At 40.1% G+C, this 22856-nt stretch overlaps 1 protein-coding gene and 1 pseudogene across 1 annotated transcript; one reads left to right on the top strand and one right to left on the bottom strand.

Moving 5' to 3' along the window:
- Positions 1-1374: 1374 nt before the first annotated feature.
- LOC121979913 lies at positions 1375-5348 on the bottom strand (annotated as a pseudogene).
- A 7280-nt stretch (positions 5349-12628) lies between these two features.
- On the top strand, positions 12629-14776 carry LOC121981413 (UPF0481 protein At3g47200-like). The gene is made up of 2 exons (XM_042533918.1): positions 12629-12785; positions 12929-14776. The coding sequence occupies exon 2, from the start codon at positions 12962-12964 to the stop codon at positions 14507-14509; it is 1548 nt and encodes a 515-aa protein (XP_042389852.1). The 5' UTR covers positions 12629-12785; positions 12929-12961; the 3' UTR covers positions 14510-14776.
- The last annotated feature ends 8080 nt before the right edge of the window (positions 14777-22856 follow it).

The raw sequence follows: 22856 nt of genomic DNA, 5'->3' as shown, positions 1-22856 counted from the left end.
AGTAAACTTATTAATCAACTTTTAAATGAAAAAAACAATAATTTTGATATTCAATTTATAGATTTTATATTCTACTTATGAAAAATATAGATAAATATATTAAATTTGTTTATTAGAATAAAATTGTAAATATTAACATGAATTTTACAATTTTCTCTAAATATATAATTTAATTTTAATAAATATTTAAATTTATAATTTATATTTATTAAGTTCGTTTAGGTTCGATAAAAATTCGAATAAGCTCATGAGTCATGAATATATTTATTAAATAAAGCTCGAGCTAGGTTCAATTATGAATGAGTTAAATTCAAACATTCAAAAATTCGACTCAGTTCAACACAATTACACTCTGATTCCGCTGATGCTTCGATTGGGGCCTGCATATGTTCAGATTATCAAATATCCTGATGCTTCAATTACGCTTCCTTATTAATTGCATTCCCTTACTCAATTTTAGATGAAATTTTATTATACCCATTATATAAGACTCATTTTCATTTTATTCTTTCACCGTATTTTTCCAATTTGACAAAACCCTCTCTGTGGTGATGTGATCTCATTCTGCTCCTCCCTCGGACCCCCCGGTGACACTCTCAAAGGAGGGCAGTTAAGTAGGACGTCTTTCTTCTTTGTCGGTAAAATTTTTTCTTGAACATGAATTTGGGATGCTGTTTATCCATGCAAACACAAAGTAGAATGTTAGGATGCGTTTGGTACGCATATTTTTCATTTTTATTTTTTGAAAAAATATGTGTTTTTTGAAAAATGATGTTTACTTTACGTTTTTCGTGCTTGTTTTCTAAAAAAATAAATAACATTGATAACATTGATAATTTTATCAATGTTATAATAACATTGATAACATTGATAACATTGATAACAATTTAATAACATTGATAAAATTACTATTCAAAATATATATGATTTAGTGAAAAAATATAAATATAAATTTAATAGATTTATTAGTTAAAAAAGGTTCAATTAGAAAAATCAATATTTCTTTTTAAATGATGAAAATTCTAGACCATTTTCTATGATTCATTATAGTCTAAAATTAACAAAAGAGAAAAATGTAATAGAAAATGTCTAATATATTCAAAAGAATTAGATAAAATATTTTTTTTCTAAATTATTTAGTCAAAAATCAATTATAATTCAATTAACAAATGAAGGACATCGAGATTGGAAAAATATTAGTGTCAAGCAACCCCGGTCCTAACATTCAGAAGGGCCGGGGCGAAACGATCAAAATAGGTCCTCAATTTTTTCTTTAATAAAGTAAAAATTATTTACAATGACTTCTTCTAATTTTTCTAGACGCAAAATCATCTGTAATATTATTAATTTCAAGATTTTCTAAAATATTTTTTTTCAATAGATAAAATTACTAATCCATTCAATTTCTCTTGTGACATTCAATTTCTCTTGTGACATTGTTGATCTCATGTATGTTTTTAATAATTTTAATTTTGAAAAACTCCTTTTAGTTGATCCTACGGTAACAGGCATAGTTAACAATATTCTATAAGCAATTGTAACATTTGGATAATAATCTATATTTTTTTACAAAATTAAGAATATCAATTGCAGACATTATCTCATTTGGTAAAGTTACTTGTAATATTTTTAATTCTGTAAATAAATCATCTAACTCAACATCTAAAGAATTATCACGTGTAAAAGTAGATGTTAGATTAACACAACATTTTCTCAACTCATCATTATCTAATGATTTTAATGTTTTCGAATCAAACAAAAAATCAAATATATTTTCAAATATTTTCATTTCATCCAATCTACCTTTCAAAGAAGAAATTATTATGTCTACAATAATTAATTCTAAAATATTATTCAGGTGATAGTGAAATTTCATCATCTTCTTTCTCATCAAATTATTTTTTTCTAAAAATACAACGTTTCATTGGAAATATTAGCTCTATATGCATATCAGATGTAAGACTTTTAGCAATAGTCAAACTTGTTGCAAAACCATCATTCCTATATTTTTCAAAATATGATATTACACCATCTAATTGTTTCATAGCAGAATCAATGCACATAGACTTTGATTGTAACTTCTTACTTATCATGTTTATAGCAAATAAAATGTCATACCAAATAATCATACTAAGTAAAAATTCAAAACTTTCAATTGAGTTAACTATACTTTCAGCTTCACTCTTAGACTTTGCATCATCACAAATGTTATATAACTCTAATAAAGCACTTCGCACTTCAAGAGCTTGAAATCTAATAGCTTGAACACTTTTAATACGACTTTCCCAATGCGTGTTTAAAAAAGATTTGACAGTTAATTCTTTCACATTATCAAGAAAAACTTTCTATCTTTTAGAAGAACTTGAAAACAATGTATATATGCGTTGGACTACTCCAAAAAAAGAAACAACTTTAGCACAAGAATGTGTCATATCACTAAGAGTTAAATTAAGACTATGACAAGCATATGACATGTATACCGCTCTTGGATTTATTTCAAGTAACCTTTTTTGAACTCCTTGGTGTTTTTCTTTCATATTAGAACCATTATCATAACCTTGACCTCTAATATTTTCAATACTAAGTTCAAGTGATTTTAACACATTTTTTAATTCATTAAAAAGTCCAAAACTAGATGTATCATTAACTTTTAGAAACTCTAAAAAATACTCTTCTATTTTCACATTGCTAGATGACATATTAACACATCATACTATGAAAGTCATTTGTTCTTGATGACTTATATCTGGAGTACAATCAAGAATTACTGAAAAATATTTTGCTTCCTTAATTTTCTTAATGATAATACTTCTAACATTATCATCTAAAAGAGAAATCAACTCACTCTAAATTTTATGACCAAGATAATGATGATAAATTTCATGATTTTGAATGTGTCTAATATGATCTTGCATCAAAACATCAAATTCAGCAATCATTTCAATCAACCCTAAAAAGTTTACATTACTTTCTTGATATAGTTGTTGGATCGAAAGCGCTAGAGGGGGGGGGGGGTGAATAGCGCTTGTGGCTTTCACTTGTATTATATTCGAAAATCGTTCGAGAGTTTAAGCAGCGAAAATAAAACAACAGAAGAGAAATCACACAGAACGACTCAAGAATTTACTTGGTTCGGAGCCTAGGGCGACTCCTACTTCAAGGTTCACGATCGTTGATCGCTTACTGTGGGCAACAACTATATCGCGCAAAATGTTTACAAATATGTATTACAATAAGTGCAATAATAAAACTTTATACCGACGATAATAATCGGAATGTCAGAGCTTTGGGTCGTCAGGGACTTGCAACAGCACTTCTAGGAGTATTTTGGAGTAGCACGTTGATGAAAGATCGCATTTTTACTTATCATACAAGGAGCTGCTCGAAGTCCTCTTTTATACAGTGCTGGAGGCGCCTCCAATACCATCCAAGGCGCCTCCAGGCCTCCGAGTCAACCGCGTGGATCACTATTGAACTCGTCGCACTTTATCAGCTTGAAGGCGCCTCCATGGCCGTCCAAGGCGCCTCCAATCCCTGGTCCAAGGCGCCTTCAACCCCCATGAAGGCGCCTCCAACTCCTCTGGACAGCTGGCTTCGGCTTGCACCCGATGCGCCTCCAAGCTCCATGGAGGTACCTCGGACACTGTTCATCCGAGGTATAAGTTGCTTCTTTGTTCATGCAAAATGTGTTAGTCTCAAACACATACCCTGCAAAACAAAGTTAGCACATAATAGGTATACTAAATGAAATATCGACAGTCAACGGACTGTCCGGGTCTGACTTCGCATTTCCAACCGGAAATCCTAGGTCGACCCGACTCCTCCTGTTCCCTCTACAGGGAACACGTCCTCACCTACTCCTCTCAGGAGAGATTACCTAGTGCCAGTCAGACCGACTGGACTTTCTATCTAGGGTTACCATCCCCTAGGACCTAGGGTTACCGCTCCCTAGGGTTTTTCTCCACCTAGGGTTACCACCCCCTAGGACGTAAGGTTACTCCCCTTAGGATTTTCACTACCTAGGGTTACCACCCCCTAGGACCTAAGGTTACCGCCCCTTAGGATTTTCCTACCACCTAGGGTTACTACCCCCTAAGACCTAGGGTTACCACCCCCTAGGATTTTTCACCTACCTAACCGCAGTTAGGACTTTCCTGCAATCTCATTTTAAGCACTTTAGATAACAAAGAATCTTAACTTTGAATCCCTTTGCCATTATCAAAACTTTGGTTCGATCGTCGGATGCTTCCCGCACCAACAATAGTTTATCATTAGATCCCCGAAAAGCCAAACAACGTTTAGAAAGACATTTTACAATTGCTAATATTCTTGTAAGAACTTTTCTTCAACACTCTCTTTCTTTAGAGATTTCTCGTTGTAGATCTTTATCAATTGTTTCATTTTTATTTAATCTCATTTTCAATTTTTTCCAAGAGTTCATATTAGTTATATGTTCAATAGAATTTTCATGTTCTTTAAGTCATTCACTGATATGTTTCCAATCTCTAACCCCATCATTTGCTAAAAAACTTCTATTGTTTTCAGATTTAAATAACTTACAATAAAAACAATAAACTTTATCTACATGTTTACTGTATACCAACAACTTTCGATCTATTACATCTTCATTACTTAACTTTTTAAAATAATGACTACTTGAAAAATGTCTAGAGTAATGATCAAAAAGAAATATAAGGTTCATTTCTCTTATAGGCCCTTTTTCAACTAAAATATCATGTGTATTATTATCAAGATTATCCCAATTCCTTGGATCATATATATCAAGTGGAGGAATAAATTGTTTATCAATATTAGTATTCTCATTATCTACTATAACATTTTCATGCTCTCTTAAATTATCTCTATCCTCATTAACATCATGAATTTCATTAGACTCATCATTAACTTCATGAATTTCATTAGACTCCTTGTTAACATCATATATTTCTTTAAACTCATCTATATGGTTCCCATTTAAATTTTCTATATTTTCAGTAGAACTTGGTTTTTTAACAAATAATTTATTAAGAGCACCTCTTTGTGATTCACTTAATTGTTCTAGTCTTTTTTTTTTCTTTTTTCACATCCAGAAATATGTTTTTTAGGAAACATATTATAAATTTATAATGCACAAAACCACAACAATTGCAAAACTATAATTTAAATCAACTCAATATAAAAGAAATAATTGGAATAATTGCACCTGGATGAAGAAGATCAGAATATGAGTAGATCTGTAGTCTGTAGATGACAACCGTCAACCATCGCAACTCGCAACGCAAGCCATGTTCAGACTTCAGAAACCTTGTCGTCGCTGCAGGAGGTGCTCTACACGGCAGAAGTTTCATGCTCCTTGGCCCTTGCAACGCTGTGTGCAGGAGGTGCTGCCGTGTAGAGCAGAGGCAAAGGTGCAACCTCGCCGTCGCGGAGTCGCAGGTAGAGGAGAGCAAACAAAAATGAAAAAAAAGGAAGAAGGGCGGTGTAATTATAAAAAAAAATCTAAGAGAGAATATGAGAAAGGAGCAACAAGTTAGCAATTTGATTCTGCTATGAAAGAAAGCATAGGTGTCAGCAGAAGGTTTGCAAAGAGTGCACTGTGCAGATGAAGAAAAGTTAACCTAATTTCTAAAAAAATATCATAACATATAAACATGTTTTAAAAAATTTGGGCCCCCCAACTTTGGGCCATGTGCAGTCACCCAGGACCGCCCGACCTTTGGGTCGGGGCTGGTGTCTAGCTTAAAAGTCATGAAACAAGTAGTGAATATATTAAAAATATGAATATTTGGTTTGATATTAAAATGAGATTGTTAAAATTAAATCATTGATTAAAATTTACAAGAAAAGATAAACAAGGAAAAAAATAATATTAGAAGAATGTATTAATAAAAATTATCGTTATAATTAAAAATCTTGTAAAAAATAATCTAGCATTTCATGGTACAAATAAAAATATTTATCAAGATAATAATAGAAAGTTTTAAGTTTAATTGAAATAATTATAGAATTTGATCATGTAAAGCAAGAACACCCTAACCGTATTTAAAATGGTAAAATTCATAATTATTATCTTGATCATTATATACAAAATGAATTGATAAATATATTACGAAAAGAAATTAAAAATATTATAATTAAAAAAATAAGAAGCAAAATACTTTTCAGTTATACTTTATTGTACTCTAGATATAAATCATCAAGCAAATGTCTCTTATATTAAGATGTGTAGATATTTCAACTAGTCCAATCAAAATAGAAGAATATTTTATAGAATTTTTAAAAGTAGATGATACATATGTTGTAAAAGATGATTCGCTAGCCCTAGCGATCCCGCCAACCCATCCCTAGGCCAACACAAAGAAGGTAAATCACAGGTGGCTACTAGCCATTAGTGATTGTTAGATATGATAATGGGGCTAATATGAAAGGTAAATAACAAGGCGTACAAAAGAGATTGTTAGATATAAATTCTAGAGCGTTTTATACACCATGTGGTTGTCATAGTCTTAATTTAGTACTATGTGATATGGCTAATTCTTGCCCTAGTGTTATAACATTTTTTGTGTGATACAATGTACTGACTTATTATTTTCTTCTTCTACAAAAAGATGGAAAATCTTGCAAGGCCATGTTTCTAATTTAACTCTTAAACTATTATGACAAACACATTAGGAAAATCATCTTGAAAGCGTACAATAAAATATTAAGATCCACAAATAAGAGAAGCTTTATATAAACTTGTAGAAATAAGTGATGATCCTAAAACACAAAGTGAAGAAAATTCTTTAGCAATATATGAGTTTGAAAATTTTAAATTTTTATTAGGAATGGTTATTTGATATGATATATTATTTGTAGTTAATACTATTAGTTATAAATTTTTATAATATAAAGTGATCCCGTCCGGAAGCTGAGTCGGATGAAGGCGGGCCGTGCTGTCGCTGGGGTTGACGGAAAGTCACGACGAAGCTTGGTCGATCTGGCACCCGCAGGAAAGGCTTACACGATCGGATGACGGGAGGTGATGACGAAGACGATGAAGTAAGGACCCTGCACACACTCAGACGAGCCCCCGGGTCGTTAGAGACCAGAAACCAGGGAAAAAGTCCCCGGGTCAGGCCCTCCGACGCTCAAGTCAGGTACTTTTTCCCCAGAAGCACAGAGAAAGGACAAAAAGTAAAAGACTAGTACTAGAAGATGAGTGAGCGTACCTGCGTAAGGGACAAAGCATCCCTTTTTATACTGCAATGGGTGCTTCCGGAGTCTGACGAGTGTCAGGGAATGTCGAATGTCAGACTTTATCTGGCGGTGAATGACACGTGGCGTCCTCCTATAGGTCTAGGAGGAATCAGCGGGCAGTGAGCAACAGACTGTTAGCATATTCTCTGACAGACAGTGATTATTCCCTGACAGGTTGTTACGATTCTCTGGCTTGCTTGTCGTGTAGTGTACGCCTGCCCCGATCTGTTAACCTTGGACTGGGTCCCTGTATCTACCGACCTCGACCTGTGGGTGTAGACCTACCATTCCTGACCTGCGTTTGTCGCTTCATAACTCTAGACCTGTGTATCCATCCCTGTTCCGCGTGTCGTATTCTGTGAACTCCTGACCTACCTTACCTTGTAAGTCGTGACCTGTTAAGCCTTAGTCTGGTTATGCTTATCCTGAATCCCGACCTGTACGCCTCAGTCTGCTTCTGCCTATCCTGAGTCCCGACCTGTACGCCTCAGTCTGATTCCCTATGTCCCGACCTGTACGCTTTGATCTTTGTACCTATGCCGCGAGTCTATGAATCCTGACCTGTACGCGTCGATCCATGTGTCCTAAGCCGTAAGACTATAAGTCCTGACCTGTATCCTTGGTTTGCACATCCCGACCTGTACGCTTCGGTCCAGGTGTCCTGTGCCGTAAGGCTATAAGTCTTGACCTGTATTCTTGGTTTACACATCCTGACCTGTGCACTTCGGTCCAGGTGTCCCGAGCCGTAAGGCTATAAGTCCTGACCTGTATCCTTGGTTTGCACATCCCGACCTGTACGCTTCGGTCCAGGTGTCCCGAGCCGTAAGACTATAAGTCCTGACCTGTATCCTTGGTTTGCATATCCCGACCTGTGCGCTTCGGTCCAGGTGTCCCGAGCCGTAAGACTATAAGTCCTGACCTGTATCCTTGGTTTGCACATCCCCACCTGTGCGCTTCGGTCCATACTTTCTGACCAGTGCGTCCCGATCAGTCCGAACTCTTACTTGCCATGTAGACCTGCCCCCCAAATGCCACTTATGTCCCTTCTAGGTCATCCTGTAATCTGAACCTTTGACCTCCACATAAGCGAGACTTTTGACCGTCACGTAGACGGACTTTTGACTATTAGGTAGGCTTGACTTTTGGTCGCCACGCGGGCTTGACTTCTGACCGTCACGCGGGCTTGACTTCTGACCACCCTGAGGGCTTGACTTTGGACCACGTCCGATGTCCGACCCCACCGATCATGCACCGTATCATAAAGATACAAGCATTACTATTGCATTAGATTAGTTAAAAGGTCTTATTTTTTAAATGATTATAGAAAAAATGGATTCATATCTACTATAATTTCCACCAAAGAGATTGCAAATAAAATGAATATAGAACTAAAATTCATGAAATATGTGTAATTAAAAGAAACAAACAATTTGATGAAAATAAATTAATGAGGTGACTTTCATTTGAAGAATCTTTTAAAATTAATTACTTTAATTATATTATTGATCATGTTATTTCTTCACTTCAAAGTAGGTTTGAATAATTTAAAATATATGAAGATAATTTTAATTTTTTATATGACATACAAAAGTTAAAATTGATTGATGATAGTTTTTTAAAATAAAATGTTTAAATCTTGAAAAAAATTTAACACATGACATCTTATCATGGTTTAGATTTATTTTTAGAATTAAAAGTTTTAAAAGAAATAATAAATCTAGAATTAAAAACTGCACTTAGGTATTGAACCTTATTAAAAAAATTAAATTCTTTTTCTAATGCATGGATAGCTTATAGAATACTATTAATTATACTTATTAGTGTACTTTCAATAGAAAGAATTTTTTTTCAAAATTAAAATTAATATAGTCTTATTTATATTCTACAATGTCTCAAGAAAGATTAATAATTGAACAATTTTATCAATTGAAAAAAATTATGTTAAAACTTGAATATAAAATTTTAATTAATATTTTTTCCATCTCAAAAAGTTAGAAAACTAAATTTTGTATATAAATATTTTTTAAAATTAATATATTATTTTATTAAAAAATTAAAATTTACTATTGTCGGTCTCAAATTTGAATGAAAAAAAGTAAGATTTTTTTTAAAAACAAATATTAAAAGCCTATTTTTTTTTTATTTTTGTCTAAGGCCCTAGGGAACCTTGAGATGGCCCTGATGGCGAGCAAATAAAAAGTCAATCTAAAAATGGAAAAAAGTGGAGTATCGAGAACAAACAAAAAAAAAAAAAAGTAACTATCGTCGAATCAATATAGATAAAGTATGCATACACTAAGGAGAAAATATCTAAAGAGGTTAAAGAAAGGAGCTACCCACTTTTAAATACCGTGATATAAAAGTTTTGCTAATCATTGAACTTCTCTTATTCTTGAATCCTATTACATGATGAAAGACACCTTAATCTTTTAAGTTACAATCGATAAGAGTTAACTAAACCAAAAGATAGGATTTTTCTAACTAGGTTAGGGTACATTACTTATTTAATCACTTGATTAATTAATCAATTTATTAAACTAATTACTAACTCAATTAATACTTTATTAATATCAAATCAATTATCAATCTGATTACAGTTTGACCTCATGAATTAATTATAAATTATTAAATTAATCAATAATCTATTCAATTAGATACATTAATATTAATTAGTTAAATAAACCAAATCCAAATCAATCATCAAATTAATTAATTTATTTAAATTATTTGTAGATTAAAAACTTAATTAAACTTTTTTAATTAATTAGATACATTCAGATTAATTCTTTAAATAGATCAAATCCAAATTAATCAATTTATCTAAACTTACGATTTACAACTTAATTAATTATTCCATTAGTTGATTATTATTTTAATTAATTAAACACCCTTTAATTAATTAAATGATTAATTAATCAAAGTAATCAAACAATATTAATTAACCTATTAATCCTTAACACAAGTCAATTAATTATTAAGCTAATTCAATTAATTAATTAATTAAACTGATTAATACTAGATTAATTATCTAATTTATCAATTTAATAGCTTGATCATCAATTATTAAATCAATTCTTTAATAATTTTGACTGAGATCATCTAATTAATTAATTTATCTAAATGAATTTATAAATTAATGACTTAATCAATTAAACTTATTTCATTAATTAATAATTTAATTAATCATTTAAATCCAATTTACAGTTTAATCAATTAAACTCATTAAATCAAATAATTAACTAAATAATTAATTATTAAACTGATTAATTAATTATTTAATCATCTAATTAAATTGATTAATTATCCAATTAAATCGAGCAGGCGACGACGGGGCTACATGTAGTGGGGAAACGACGTTGAGGTGGCATGGTGACAGTGAGAGGACAGGATATGCACGTGGACGATAGAGATTCGGCGGTGGCAATCAAGTCCAAGTCGTGATGGTAGGGCGGCGACGATGACTGAGGCGCTGGCAATGGTAGAGAAGCGACAGAATCATGCGCATGGTAAGGAGGATAAAGTAGTGTCAGTCGGAAGCCACTACTGCACGGGTGAGAGAAGGGAGTAAAACCTAGTGGGGTTTAAGGATATTTGATGTTGAACAGTGAACTGTTAAATTTGAGTAATTGATTGATGATACTATTATAGCAACTAGATTACTTGAAATTAATCTGATTAATCAACTCGACTAATTAATTGAGATCAACTGATTGATAAATAATAATAGTCGATTGTTGGCATGTTTTAGTGAACAGAAGATTTTTAGGTCTAGTTGGGAACTCGATTGATATAGTAATAGTAGATTAATGGAGTGGAACAGTTGACTTGATTGTTGTCATTGTTCAAGCGAAGAGAATATTTGGAGCTTGGCTGCAGCACTTGACTACTTTCTCATCAATCAATTGATGATAATGATGAGCAATCTACCGTTGTAGTGAATGATGAGTTGAAAAAAATCATTCTACAGGTGAAATGATGAAATTCAACGAAGCAATCGATTGATGAGAGTATACAGTTGATTGATAGATGGAAATCAATTCCGCCTTAAAGGCTATAAAAGAAAAATTTTGTGAATAATTTCAGCATTGATTCTTGAGGGTTTTGGAGGGGAGTGCTAATGAATTTCCTAACCTCAAGGCAATCCAAACGTAACAAACAAAAATCAAAGCAAAACTTCATAATGTAAATTTTTCATAACGTAAACAGACTCATGGGAGTTTAGGAGTTCACAATGCCAATTTAATATAAATTTGAGGTCTTTAGGACAATCGAGCATTTTTGACAAAAACTGTTCGACCATTCTAAATAATAAAAAAACTGATGAAAATAAGCATGGATAGACTTGGGGAATCCTAGGATTGTAATGGCTCATTTTGCATGAATTTCTTCTTCTTTCGGGTGATCAATTACGAACACTTTTTAATTTATTCTGGTAATCAATGAAAATTTTTTATGGAGCCAGATAGATCACCCAGATTCAGTGTTACATTCAATAATTTTTTTTTTTCCATTTTATATGAATTTGAGCCTTCTATAATGTTTAGGCACCAAAGCTAAAAGTGTTAGAGAAAATTAATCAACTAGAATCTAGTTGACTGAAGTCAGTTCCAATTTGATTGATCAATCAAATGGCCGCCGTGAAATGCCTTTGTCTAAAAAAATTTAATAGCGCAAAAGATTCAAAATCTGAAAAAAAAAATATATCTTGAACAAACTTAGGAAATTTCATAGGTGCAATGATGTTATTTGGCTTAAATTGAAACCTTTATGTATTTTTGATATAAAATATTAAATCTTTTTTTATCATTAAGTATTTTGATAAAAAGTGTTTGATGACATTATAAGGTTCAACATCCTCCTAGACCTGTCCAAGGGCCAGGTTTGAATTCGATATAGCCGGAGTCTATAACTAGGTCAATGGATCAGTTACATGTTAACCTGATTAACTAGGTTGGAACAGTAATAGATCTGATTAAAGTCGGACTAATTACAGTTTAAGGATCCAATTAATTGACTGTTCAAACCCACAATCCAAATATTATTTTTATTATCATTTCATTTTCTTATTCCTAAATTCATCAACCAAATACCCCTAAATTTTCATGATCATTAGACACTCTTCAACAAAGAATTTTTAAGATAACTAATTGATGGAAAATATGCTTTATATCCGGTAGACTAGAAGTCAATTGACTAGCAAGTCAAGTACTTTCAATTATTGTGATAATGAAATCAGTCGACAATCTTAGGTGGCGAGGGATTGAAAAACTAAATAAACCACGATTTGTTTTAGTAAAATAGTATTAATGCACTCTTTGATAAATTATTAATTTTCTTAAAAATCATTGACAAAGGCAATTTCTCCGCCACAAAGAAAAAATAAACTAGAAAACAATGTTTTTTCCTTTCAATCAGTTCTCATCTGTCTTTTGAGCTGGCTTTAATTTGCCTATATTTATATGGCTTTATCTCCACATTCATCCCATCCCTGCTCGATTAGTTCCAAATATTTTTAAGTCCAACTGCTGCTGCAAATTAATTTGAAGGTTTCTGTTTTGTTTTTTTTTAGATTCTTTTCATCTTCATTTCGTGAATTAGAATTTTGTTTGTCCAGCTTTCGACTTGCCGTGGCAGACAATTTTGCCCACTGCAATTCCAACTGAAAAAAAAAAATCTATAAAATTTGTAGGGTTATTTTCTTTGGCGCGCACAACCTGTTGAGATGAATTCTTGGGATCAAAAAGCTGCTGCGACGCTTCAAAGGCCAACCGTGGGCAGGGAGGAGGAAGAAGCAGACTTGAATCTATGGCGCACAGAGAAGCCGACCATCTTCCGAGTCCCGGAAATCATCCGGGAAGCTGACCGCGAGGCCTACGAGCCAAACCTCATCTCTTTGGGTCCCTACCACCGCGGCGTGCCTCGCCTGCAAACCATGGAGAAAATTAAGCCGCAATACCTTCACAGCTTCCTCCGGCGGACGAACCCCCCGAAAAGCAAGGACGACTGCCGGAATTACATCAAGAAGGAAGAACTTCGGGTGCGGAGCGCCTACTCTGAGGTTTTCAAAATGGACAGCGACAGGTTCGTCGACATGATGCTGCACGACGGTTGCTTCGTCGTCGAGTTCCTCCTCAGACTATATGACCGAAAGGACGCTCCTACTAAAAGGCCGGGAGTCATCATCGACGACGATGACGATGTCGACGATAGCATAGTTAATGGGGAGTACGATCCAATTCTCGCCTCGTCGTGGACAGAATACTTTGTGAGGCTTGACATGCTGCTGCTGGAGAATCAGCTTCCTCTGTTTCTTATCAGGGATTTGCTCAGCTTTGTGGATCCCGCGAGAGCAGCCAACTCCCTGAAACCGCTCGCTCTCCAATTTTTCGGCGGCGATTTCTTGCCGGGAAGAACGAAGAAGTTGCCCGAGAAATTGGAAGCGCCGGTCCAGAAGTCTTGTCACATTCTCCATCTTTTGCATGCCTGCATACACCCACCAAAAGAGTCGAAGCCTCCCACAAACTCACAGACTCGCAAGCTCGATCTCTCCGGAGAAAAGGGCTATTTTGGAGGAGGCGAGCAAGGAGGCCCTCGCCGTCGAGGCTCATTTCTGCCATCATTCCGCGGAGACTGCGGGATGAAGCGCAATTCTTGTTTTGACTGTTGTGGGCAGGACCAAATTGAGGAGGACGCAATATTTACGCCGCTAACGCCGTCTACGATCCCCTGCGCCCGGGAGCTCAAGGACGCCGGCATCGAGATCAAACGTAAGAAGCAGACGGACAGCTTCCTGGACGTGACATTCCGCGATGGTCGACTGGAGATCCCCCGGATCCGGGCGTACAATGTGTCCAACGCTATCCTGCGTAACCTGATTGCGTTCGAGCAGCTGTACCCGGACCGGGGCACGCACGTCACTGACTTCACCTTCCTCATCGATTGCCTGATCGACACGGCAGCAGACGTCGCGATACTCCGGGAAGCGGGCATTTTGGTGAGCACCATGGGCTGCAACAAGGCCGCGGCTAGGCTCTTCAACCGGATCTGTAAGAAGGTGGTGGTGGATCCTAAGAACGGTCATCTCTGGAGAGTGTTCGAGGAAATTCCCAAGCACTGCGAGAAGAGAGCAAACAAGTGGCGAGCGTCGTTGAACCACACCTACTTCGGCAACCCTTGGACGGGCATCTCGGTTGTTGCGGCAATCTTACTCTTTATTCTCACGACGGTGCAGACTGTGTTGGCAATCCTCACTTACGTTAACCCGCCGTAGCAACAACATCATATGCTGCATTCTCTGCCGCAAAATTATTATGTCTGTACTTCTGTTTTTGTGTGCTTGGTTGTCTGCGTGCAGTGTGTGGCTTTTAGTTGTGTTGGAGTTGTTGAATCTTTACTTTGCATCTCGAGCTGGATGTGCATGGTGAAAATTCGAATGCATCCAAAACTCCTACCCTAAGTAATTTTGGATAGAATTGTAAATGAATCGAATATCGTGAACAAATTTGGTATTCAATTGTTGCGGCAATCTTACTCTTTATTAAGTCTAGTTACAGGTTTAGAGATTTCGTCATAGCCTAGTACTTCTAGTTAACTAAATTCCTTTGTTATTAAATGAGTTTAATTCCTAACCATTTCATCTTTATCATCTAATTTAATTCTAAAGACGCATTTGGTATCAATAATTAATTTATCTTTTGGTATAAGTACTAAGATGACATTTGATTTAGGGGTTTAAGAATGAGAGAATGAATTCATTCCCAAACCTTATATTTGGTTGATACGAATGGAATCAAAATTTTGGAATGAAACCCAAAAACTTGAGTATGAATGAAACTCTTCCCCTCTCTTGGGGTTTGATGGAATAGGAATGTGAATTAAGTTTTGAAAAAAATACTCTTAGTATATTTATTCAATTTTTCTTTCATTTCACACTTTCTCTCCTTGTTCTCTCTTACCATATTTTCTCTCTACTTGCCCCCTCGGATGGGTCTAGTGGCTAGCGCATGAGGTGTTGCCACCATGAGGTCTGGGTTTCGAATCTCGGCAAAGCAAAGGTAAATGTCTCCCTTATGTGCTAGTCACTATTCCAAAGGCTAGTAGCCGTCCGTGATTTACCTCCTCCGTATTGGCCCTGTGATGGGTTGGCAGGGGTGTTGGGGGTGAGTGTTGCCACCATATTTTCTCTCTATTTATTCTATCATCACACACTCTCTCAACATATTTTCTCTCTTCTCATTCTCTCTCATCATACATTCTCTACTATTTTCTCTCTATATTTTCTCTCATCACACACTTTCTCTCCTTATTTTATCTTTCTTCATTCTCTTCCATGGAACTTTCTCTCCCATTACACACTCTCTCTTTATTTTTTCATCATACTTTCTCTCTCCTTAATATCTCTTACCATTCTCTCCTCATTTTCTCTCATCACACTTTCTCTCTCTTCATTCTCTCCATCACATTCGCTCTCCTCATTTTCTCTAATCACACTTTCTCTCTCTTCATTCTCTCCATCACATTCGCTTTCCTCATTTTCTCTAATCACACTTTCTCTCTCCTCAATCTCTCATTTTCTCTCATCACACTTTCTCTCTCTTCATTTTTCCCATCATTCTTTCTCTCTCAACCTACTTTCTCTCTCATCATACTTTCTCTTTCCTCAATCTGTTATTTTCTCTCTCTTTATTTTTTCCCATCACTCTCTCTCTCAACACACTTTCTCTCTCATCATACTTTTTCTCTTTTCAATCTCTCCTGTCATGCACTCTCTCCTCATTTTCTCTCATCATACTTTCCCTCTCTTCATTTTTTTCATCACACTTTCTCTCTCATCATATGTTTCTCTCACATTCAATTTTCCCTCCCATCTAATTTTTTCTTTTATTTTCCTCTAAGGGCAAAAAAGAAAATTTAGGTTGATTCCGATTGAAAATATTCAACTAACCAAACATTATTTTTAAGAATGATACCCAAGCTCATACTCATTCCCATTCCATAATACTATGATACTCATTCTCATTCTGATTCCTAGGAGAGAACTAAACGCCACCTAAGTCTCAAACTTTATTTTTTCAAACTGGGTTGGTTATTCTTACATTATTATAATCTAGTCGGGATTATATAGAGCTTCTTTTATAGTTTTGGGTTTAATGTTTGATATTAAGACTATTATACTTGGGCTCCAAGCTAGGGCCGACCACAACTTGAACCCTTCTAGCCTTGGTTTGGCCGACCCTAGATTGGGCTCCAAGCTAGGCTTCGTCAGCCACCTTAAGGTGGGTAAGAAGTTGGGTTTGGGTGAATATAAAACTTTATAAATAAGAGACTACGACAGGGACCGAGAGAAGGAAGGTTTTGGTCTCCCGATGAACTTGAGCTTTCCGTGTTCGCCTCGAACACCCAACTCGAGTTCATCAATAATAACTCATACCACTAAAGAGTCATTATTGAACTACCACACCAATCCCATATTACTATATGTACTCCTTTTTATTATGAGTGTGTTATTCTCCCTGTGTTTAAGATATCGAATGTCCACTAATTAAACGAGTTACTGACAACTCACTTAATTAATATTGATCAGGATATAGTTAAGAGCATGAGAGGAATTAAGGAGAGGGGAAAGGGGCATTTCGTCCTTTGGGGGGTTAAGGGGTTTAGGGTTTTAGTGCTTAAAGCACTGTTCACAAAGACGGAGGAAGGGGGTCCGCTGCCAACAGGTATCCTCCTTCCCACACTCCTCACGACGCAGGCCTTCGTCGGCTGCCACCTCCACTGCTCTCCTCCTCCTCTTGACGCAGGCACCGCGCTGCCGCCATCATTTCCCACTGGATGCCGCCGCCGCTGCTACCTCCGGCCGGAGCTCCACACATATGGCCTTTCCTTGCCACCACCAGCGTCATTGGTGTCGCCACTCCTGGCCTTCGTCCCTTCCTCCGCCGAGATGTCGCGGACGCCGACACCACTACCGCCGGCGGAGGGCTCCGGACACTGCCCACCTTGCTGCTAGCAACAACATCTCCGCTGCTCTCCTCCTCCTCGTGGCACCACCAGCGGACGAACTTGGTGCCGCCTTCCTCACGCAGCGCGCCTTCCCGCACCATCCTTGCTCCCCTCTTTTTCTCGCCGTTAGCAATTGTCCGCCGCCAGCTCACCTCTTCTTCTCTGGCGACTCCGCCGCATCCAGCGACACCTGCCGCCGCCATTGGCGGTTGCCTCCAGTGGCCGCCACGGGGTCCAGTGGCCACTGTCGCCACCCCTAAGGCCGCTGCCGCCCTCCGACGCCATCTTCGGCGACAGCCACCGGCCTACCCACGACCTTCATCACTGTTGGCCCTCTCATCGCTAGAGTCGACCATCCAGCGCCACCGAGCCATCGTGGATCCGACCTTCGGGCTACTGCTGGTGCACTACCTTTGTGATTTGTGTTATGTTCTGTGTGCTGTGTTCCGGCCGCTGAGTCGCTGTATTTTGTATCTCTATTACGATTGGGAGTTACTGGTATTATCCGGCCTGCATGTCGTGTGTCGGCCTGCGTGCCATTTGTCGGCCTGCGAGCTGTTGTGGTATTCTGGCCTAGGTGTCGTTGTCATGTCTCGGTCTACATGCCTCCTTTCGGATTCATGCTGCACCGAATTCCGTATCGTCACCCTCAGATTTGATTCCTCAGCCGGCTCACACTCCTCTACTCATCTAGGCCGATACAACTCAATCAGCATCACGATCGGCTCACCCATCCATCCGAGGGTGCCCTCCCGGGGCCAGGGTACGTCATCGTACTCGTTCTCTATTTACTTCATTATTCCACTATTTATTCAGCTTGTTTCTTATGCATTATTGGGACTCGCCTCGAGCATCGAGGTACCAGGGACCGAGGTAACCCGGTCGTTGGCTACAGGTATTGCCGACTGGAGGACATCTGACGACTTGGTCAACGTAGAGGACAGCTCACCATCCGGGTCATGGAGATGCGGTAAACCTTCCAGACACGTCACGCCGGCAGGTTCGTCTTCTCAGATTCCCGATAAGATCAAATTGGCGCCGTCTGTGAGAATGCACCTGGTCTGGAACGTGAAGACGGACGACTCGGAAAGTTCCGCCATCCTCATGGCCTTGATGAGTTTCGATGTGTATATCATATCCTCCTCACTCCACGGGTATTCGGGAGTCGAGAAATTGAGTCAGATCCTCTGCTGGTCGGCAGATCAGTTTTTCAGTTATATTATCTTTCGGTCATAAAATTTATCATGGTTTCTCGAGCGAGGACTCCTGTACTGATCGGTCGGGTTTCCATCATATCCGAGTCACGAGCTCGATGCCGAAGACCCGGTGTCGATCGGCCGGACGTATATTATCCGAGCCACGGGCTCGATGCCGAAGATCCCGCGTTGATCGGTCGGGCATATATTATCCAAGCCATGGTTTCGATGCCAAAGACCCCATGCCGATCAATCAGGTGTATATTATCTGAGCCACAAGCTCGATGCCGAAGATCCCACGCCGATCGACCGGGTATATATTATCCGAGACACAGGCTCGATACCGAAGACCCCCGTGCCGATCGGCCGGACATATATTATCCGAGCCATGGGCTCGATGCCGAAGACCCCGTGTCGATTGACCGGGCGTATATTATCCGAGCCAAAAGACCCCGTGCCGATTGGCCGGATTTGAGTTATGCTTGAAGACCGTCGAGCGGTGACGTTAAACTCTAGAGTCGAACCGGCGACTATAAAAACCCTGACTTGAAGACCGTCGAGTGGCGACGTTAAACTCTAGAGTCGAACCGGCGACTATAAAAACTCCGCCTTGAAGACCGTCGAGAAGCGACGTTAACTCTAGAGTCGAACCGGCGACTATAAAAACCCTGGCTTGAAAACCGTCGAGCAGCGACGTTAAACTCTAGAGTCGAACCGACGACTATAAACCCCCCGGCCTGAAGACCGTCGAGCGGCGACGTTAAACTCTAGAGTCAAACCGGCGACTATAAATCCCCCGACCTGAAGATCGTCGAGCGGCGACGTTAAACTCTAGAGTCGAACCTGCGACTATAAAAACCCCGGCCTGAAGACCGTCGAGCGACGACGTTAAACCTCCGTCTTCACAGATTAGCTTCAAATATATTATATCTCCCCCATTCGAGGTTGAGCAGCCTTCGTTGGTTTCGGACCAAGCTTATCAGATATTCTATCTCCCCCGTTCGGGGTCGAGTGGTCTTCACTGGTCTCAGACCAGCTTATCAGATATTCTACCTCCCCCGTTCAGGGTCGAGTGGTCTTCACTGGTCTCAGACCAGCTTATCAGATGTTTTATCTCCCCCGATCGAGGTCGAGCAGTCTTCGCGAACATCTATCTCCCCCGTTCGGGGTCGAGCAGTCTTCACGAGCATCTATCTCTCCCGTTCGGGGTTGAGCAATCTTGGCGAGCATCTATCTCCCCTGTTCAGGGTCGAGCAGTCTTCACGAGCATTTATCTCCCCCGTTCAGGGTTGAGCAATCTTCATTGGTTTCGGACCAATCTTGTCGGATACTCTATCTCCCCCATTCGGGGTCGAGCGACCTTCACTGGTCTCGGACCGACATATCGGATCTCATATCTCACCCGTCTGGGTTGAGAGGTCTTCATTGGTCACGGAGCATCAGAGCAGCTTATCTCCCCCGTTCGGGGTCAAACTATCTCCAATGGTCGTGAACGAGAGTATCTCCGCTGGTTTCGGGCCGTAATATCTCATAGGCTCTGTGTCCATTCGACTCACGATTTTCGTTTCTGTGCGCATTCGATTTCGCGTGTGATGTACCCGTTTAGCCCACGACTTTCGTGTCCATGCGTCTTCGACTCACGGGCTACACTCCAGTTCAGTTCACGTGTGATGCGCCCGTTTGGCTCATGACTTTCGTTTCTGTTCGCATTCGATTTCGCGTGCGATGCACCCGTTCAGCTCATGACTTTCGCATCCATGCGTCTTCGATTCACGGGCTTCACTCCAGTTCAGTGCATGTGTGATGCGCCTGTTCGGCTCACGACTTTCATCTCTGCGCACTCGATTTCATGGGCTATGCTTTCGCTCAGTTTTCGGGCTCCGCTCCTGCCCAGCGCTGCTTCGTCTCTTGCTCGGTATTCGCCTATGCACTCACTTGGCGTTCGGCCGAGAGCTTGCTTAGTAGCCGCTCGGCACTATTCTTCGCCGCTCGGTCGACACTTTGATAGCCACTTGATCCTTCGCCTGATCATCTACTTAGCCACGTACTTGCTTCGCTCGACATCATTATGGTCGCTCGATCAGCATTTTACTGTCACTATGTATGCATTTCGAGATCGCCCGATCACATTTTACAGCCATTCGACCGACATTTTTCGGAGCTAGTCCTTCCGACTGACTGGCCAACATTCTCTCGATCACGCGCTTAGCATCGTCCGCTCGGTGTCTATCCTCCCGAGCGACATCCTTCCGATTGCTCGGTGGGCATCTTCGCGGTCGTGCGCTCAGCATCATTCGCTTGGCATCAATTCGATGGCCTACTTGGTATTATTTCTCGTAGTTCGCTCGGCCTTGCTACTGTCTCTCGCGCGACACTCTCGACTCGCATTTTTTCTAGTTGTCTGATCAGCATCTTCTCGATCACACGCTCGATTACCCGTCTTTCTACCGGAGTAGCCTTATCTCCGTCGCCTAGACCGCACTACTTCTCGTCGCTCGATCAATACTACTTGGGTCACTTGCTTGGCATTGCCATAGTTACCCGTGCGATGTGAGAAGACGAGCCTCGTGATCTGATTTTGCATTCAGTGGTGATTCTGTTTTGGCCTTGGTCTAGTCAGTTGGACTTGCGCCTCCTTTGACTAGACTTGAAGGGGAGACTTGTGATCCGGATATAGTTAAGGGCATGAGAGGAATTAAGCAGAGGGGAAAGGGGCATTTTCGTCCTTTGGGGGGTTAAGGGCTTTAGGGTTTTAGTGCTTAAAGCACTGTTCGCAGAGACAGAGGAAGGGGGTCGGCCGCCAACAGGAATCCTCCTTCCCACACCCCTTGCGACACCAGCCTTCGTCGGTCGCCACCTCCGCTGCTCTTCTCCTCCTCTTGACGCAGGCACCGCGCTGCCACCATCATTTCCCACTGGATGCCGCAGCTGCTGTTACCTCCGACCGGAGCTCCACACATGTGGCCTTTCCTTGCCACCGCCAGCGTCATTGGTGTCGCCACTCCTGGCCTTCGTCCCTTCCTCCGCCAAGACGTCGCGGATGCTGACGCCACTACCGCCGGTGGAGGGCTCCGGACACTGCCCGGCCACCTTGCTGCTAGCAGCAACATCTCCGCTGCTCTCCTCCTCCTCGCTGAGCCGCCATCGAACGGACTTGGCGCCGCCTTCCTCACGCAACGCGCCCTCCCGCGCGATCCTTGCTCCCCTCTTTTTCTCGTCGTTAGCAACTGCCCGCCGCCAGCTCACCTCTTCTTCTCCGGCGACTCCGCCGCATCCAGGGACACCTGCCGCTGCCATTGGTGGTTGCCTCCAGTGGCCGCCACGAGGTCCAGCGGCCACTGCCGCCACCCCTAAGGCCGCTGCCGCCCTCCGAGACCATCTCCGGCGACAACCACCGACCTACCCACGACCTTCGTCACTGTTGGCCCTCTCATCGCTAGAGCCGACCATCCAGCGTCGCCGAGCCATCGCGGATCCGGCCTTCGGACTACTGCTGGCGCACTACCTTTATGATTTGTGTTATGTTTTGTGTGTTGTGTTCTGGCCACCGAGCCGTTGTATTTGGTATCTCTATTACGATTGGGAGTTACTGGTATTATCCGGTCTGCGTGCCGTGTGTCGGCCTGCGAGCCGTTGTGGTATTCCGGCCTAGGTGTCATTGTCATGTCTCGGTCTACATGCCGCCTTTCGGATTTGTGCTGCACCGAATTCCGTATCGTCACCCTTAGATTCGATTCCTCAGCTGGCTCACACTCCTCTACTCGTCCGGGCCGATACAACTCGATCAGCATCACGACCGGCTCACCCATCCATCCGAGGGCGCCCCCCAGGGCTAGGGTACGTTATCGTACTCGTTCTCTATTTACTTTATTATTCCACTATTTATTCAACTTGTTTCTTATGCATTATTGGGACTTGCCTTGAGCATCGAGGTACCAGGGACCGGGGTAACCCGGTCGTTGGCTACAGGTACTGTCGACCGGAGGACATCTGACGACTTGGTCAACGTAGAGGATAGCTCACCATCCGGGTCATGGAGATGCGGTCAACCTTCCAGACACGTCACACCGGCAGGTTCGTCTTCTCAGATTCCCGACAGAATCAAATATTTAACTCCAAGAGTAGTACCACTCAACCTTATTGTCATGTCAGACTAAGTCCACCTGCAGGGTTTACATGACAATCTTTATAAGCTTCTCAAGGGGACATCATCAACCTAGATTACTAGGACACAGTTTCATTCTATAATCAACAACGCACCATATAAATAATATCATTTCCCAACTTATCGAACCTATTGATTTATCGAACTAAATCGCATCCTTTGATAAATTAAAGAAATAAATATTAAGTATACGTGCTTGTTATTATATCAGGATTAAGAACATATACTTCCATAATAACAATGGTCTTGTTCTT

Source organism: Zingiber officinale, chromosome 5A, assembly GCF_018446385.1.
Source record: "Zingiber officinale cultivar Zhangliang chromosome 5A, Zo_v1.1, whole genome shotgun sequence".
In the NCBI taxonomy this organism is placed as follows: Eukaryota; Viridiplantae; Streptophyta; class Magnoliopsida; order Zingiberales; family Zingiberaceae; genus Zingiber; species Zingiber officinale.
Note: the sequence above shows the minus strand (reverse complement) of the source record. Positions and strands in the feature narration are given on the sequence as shown.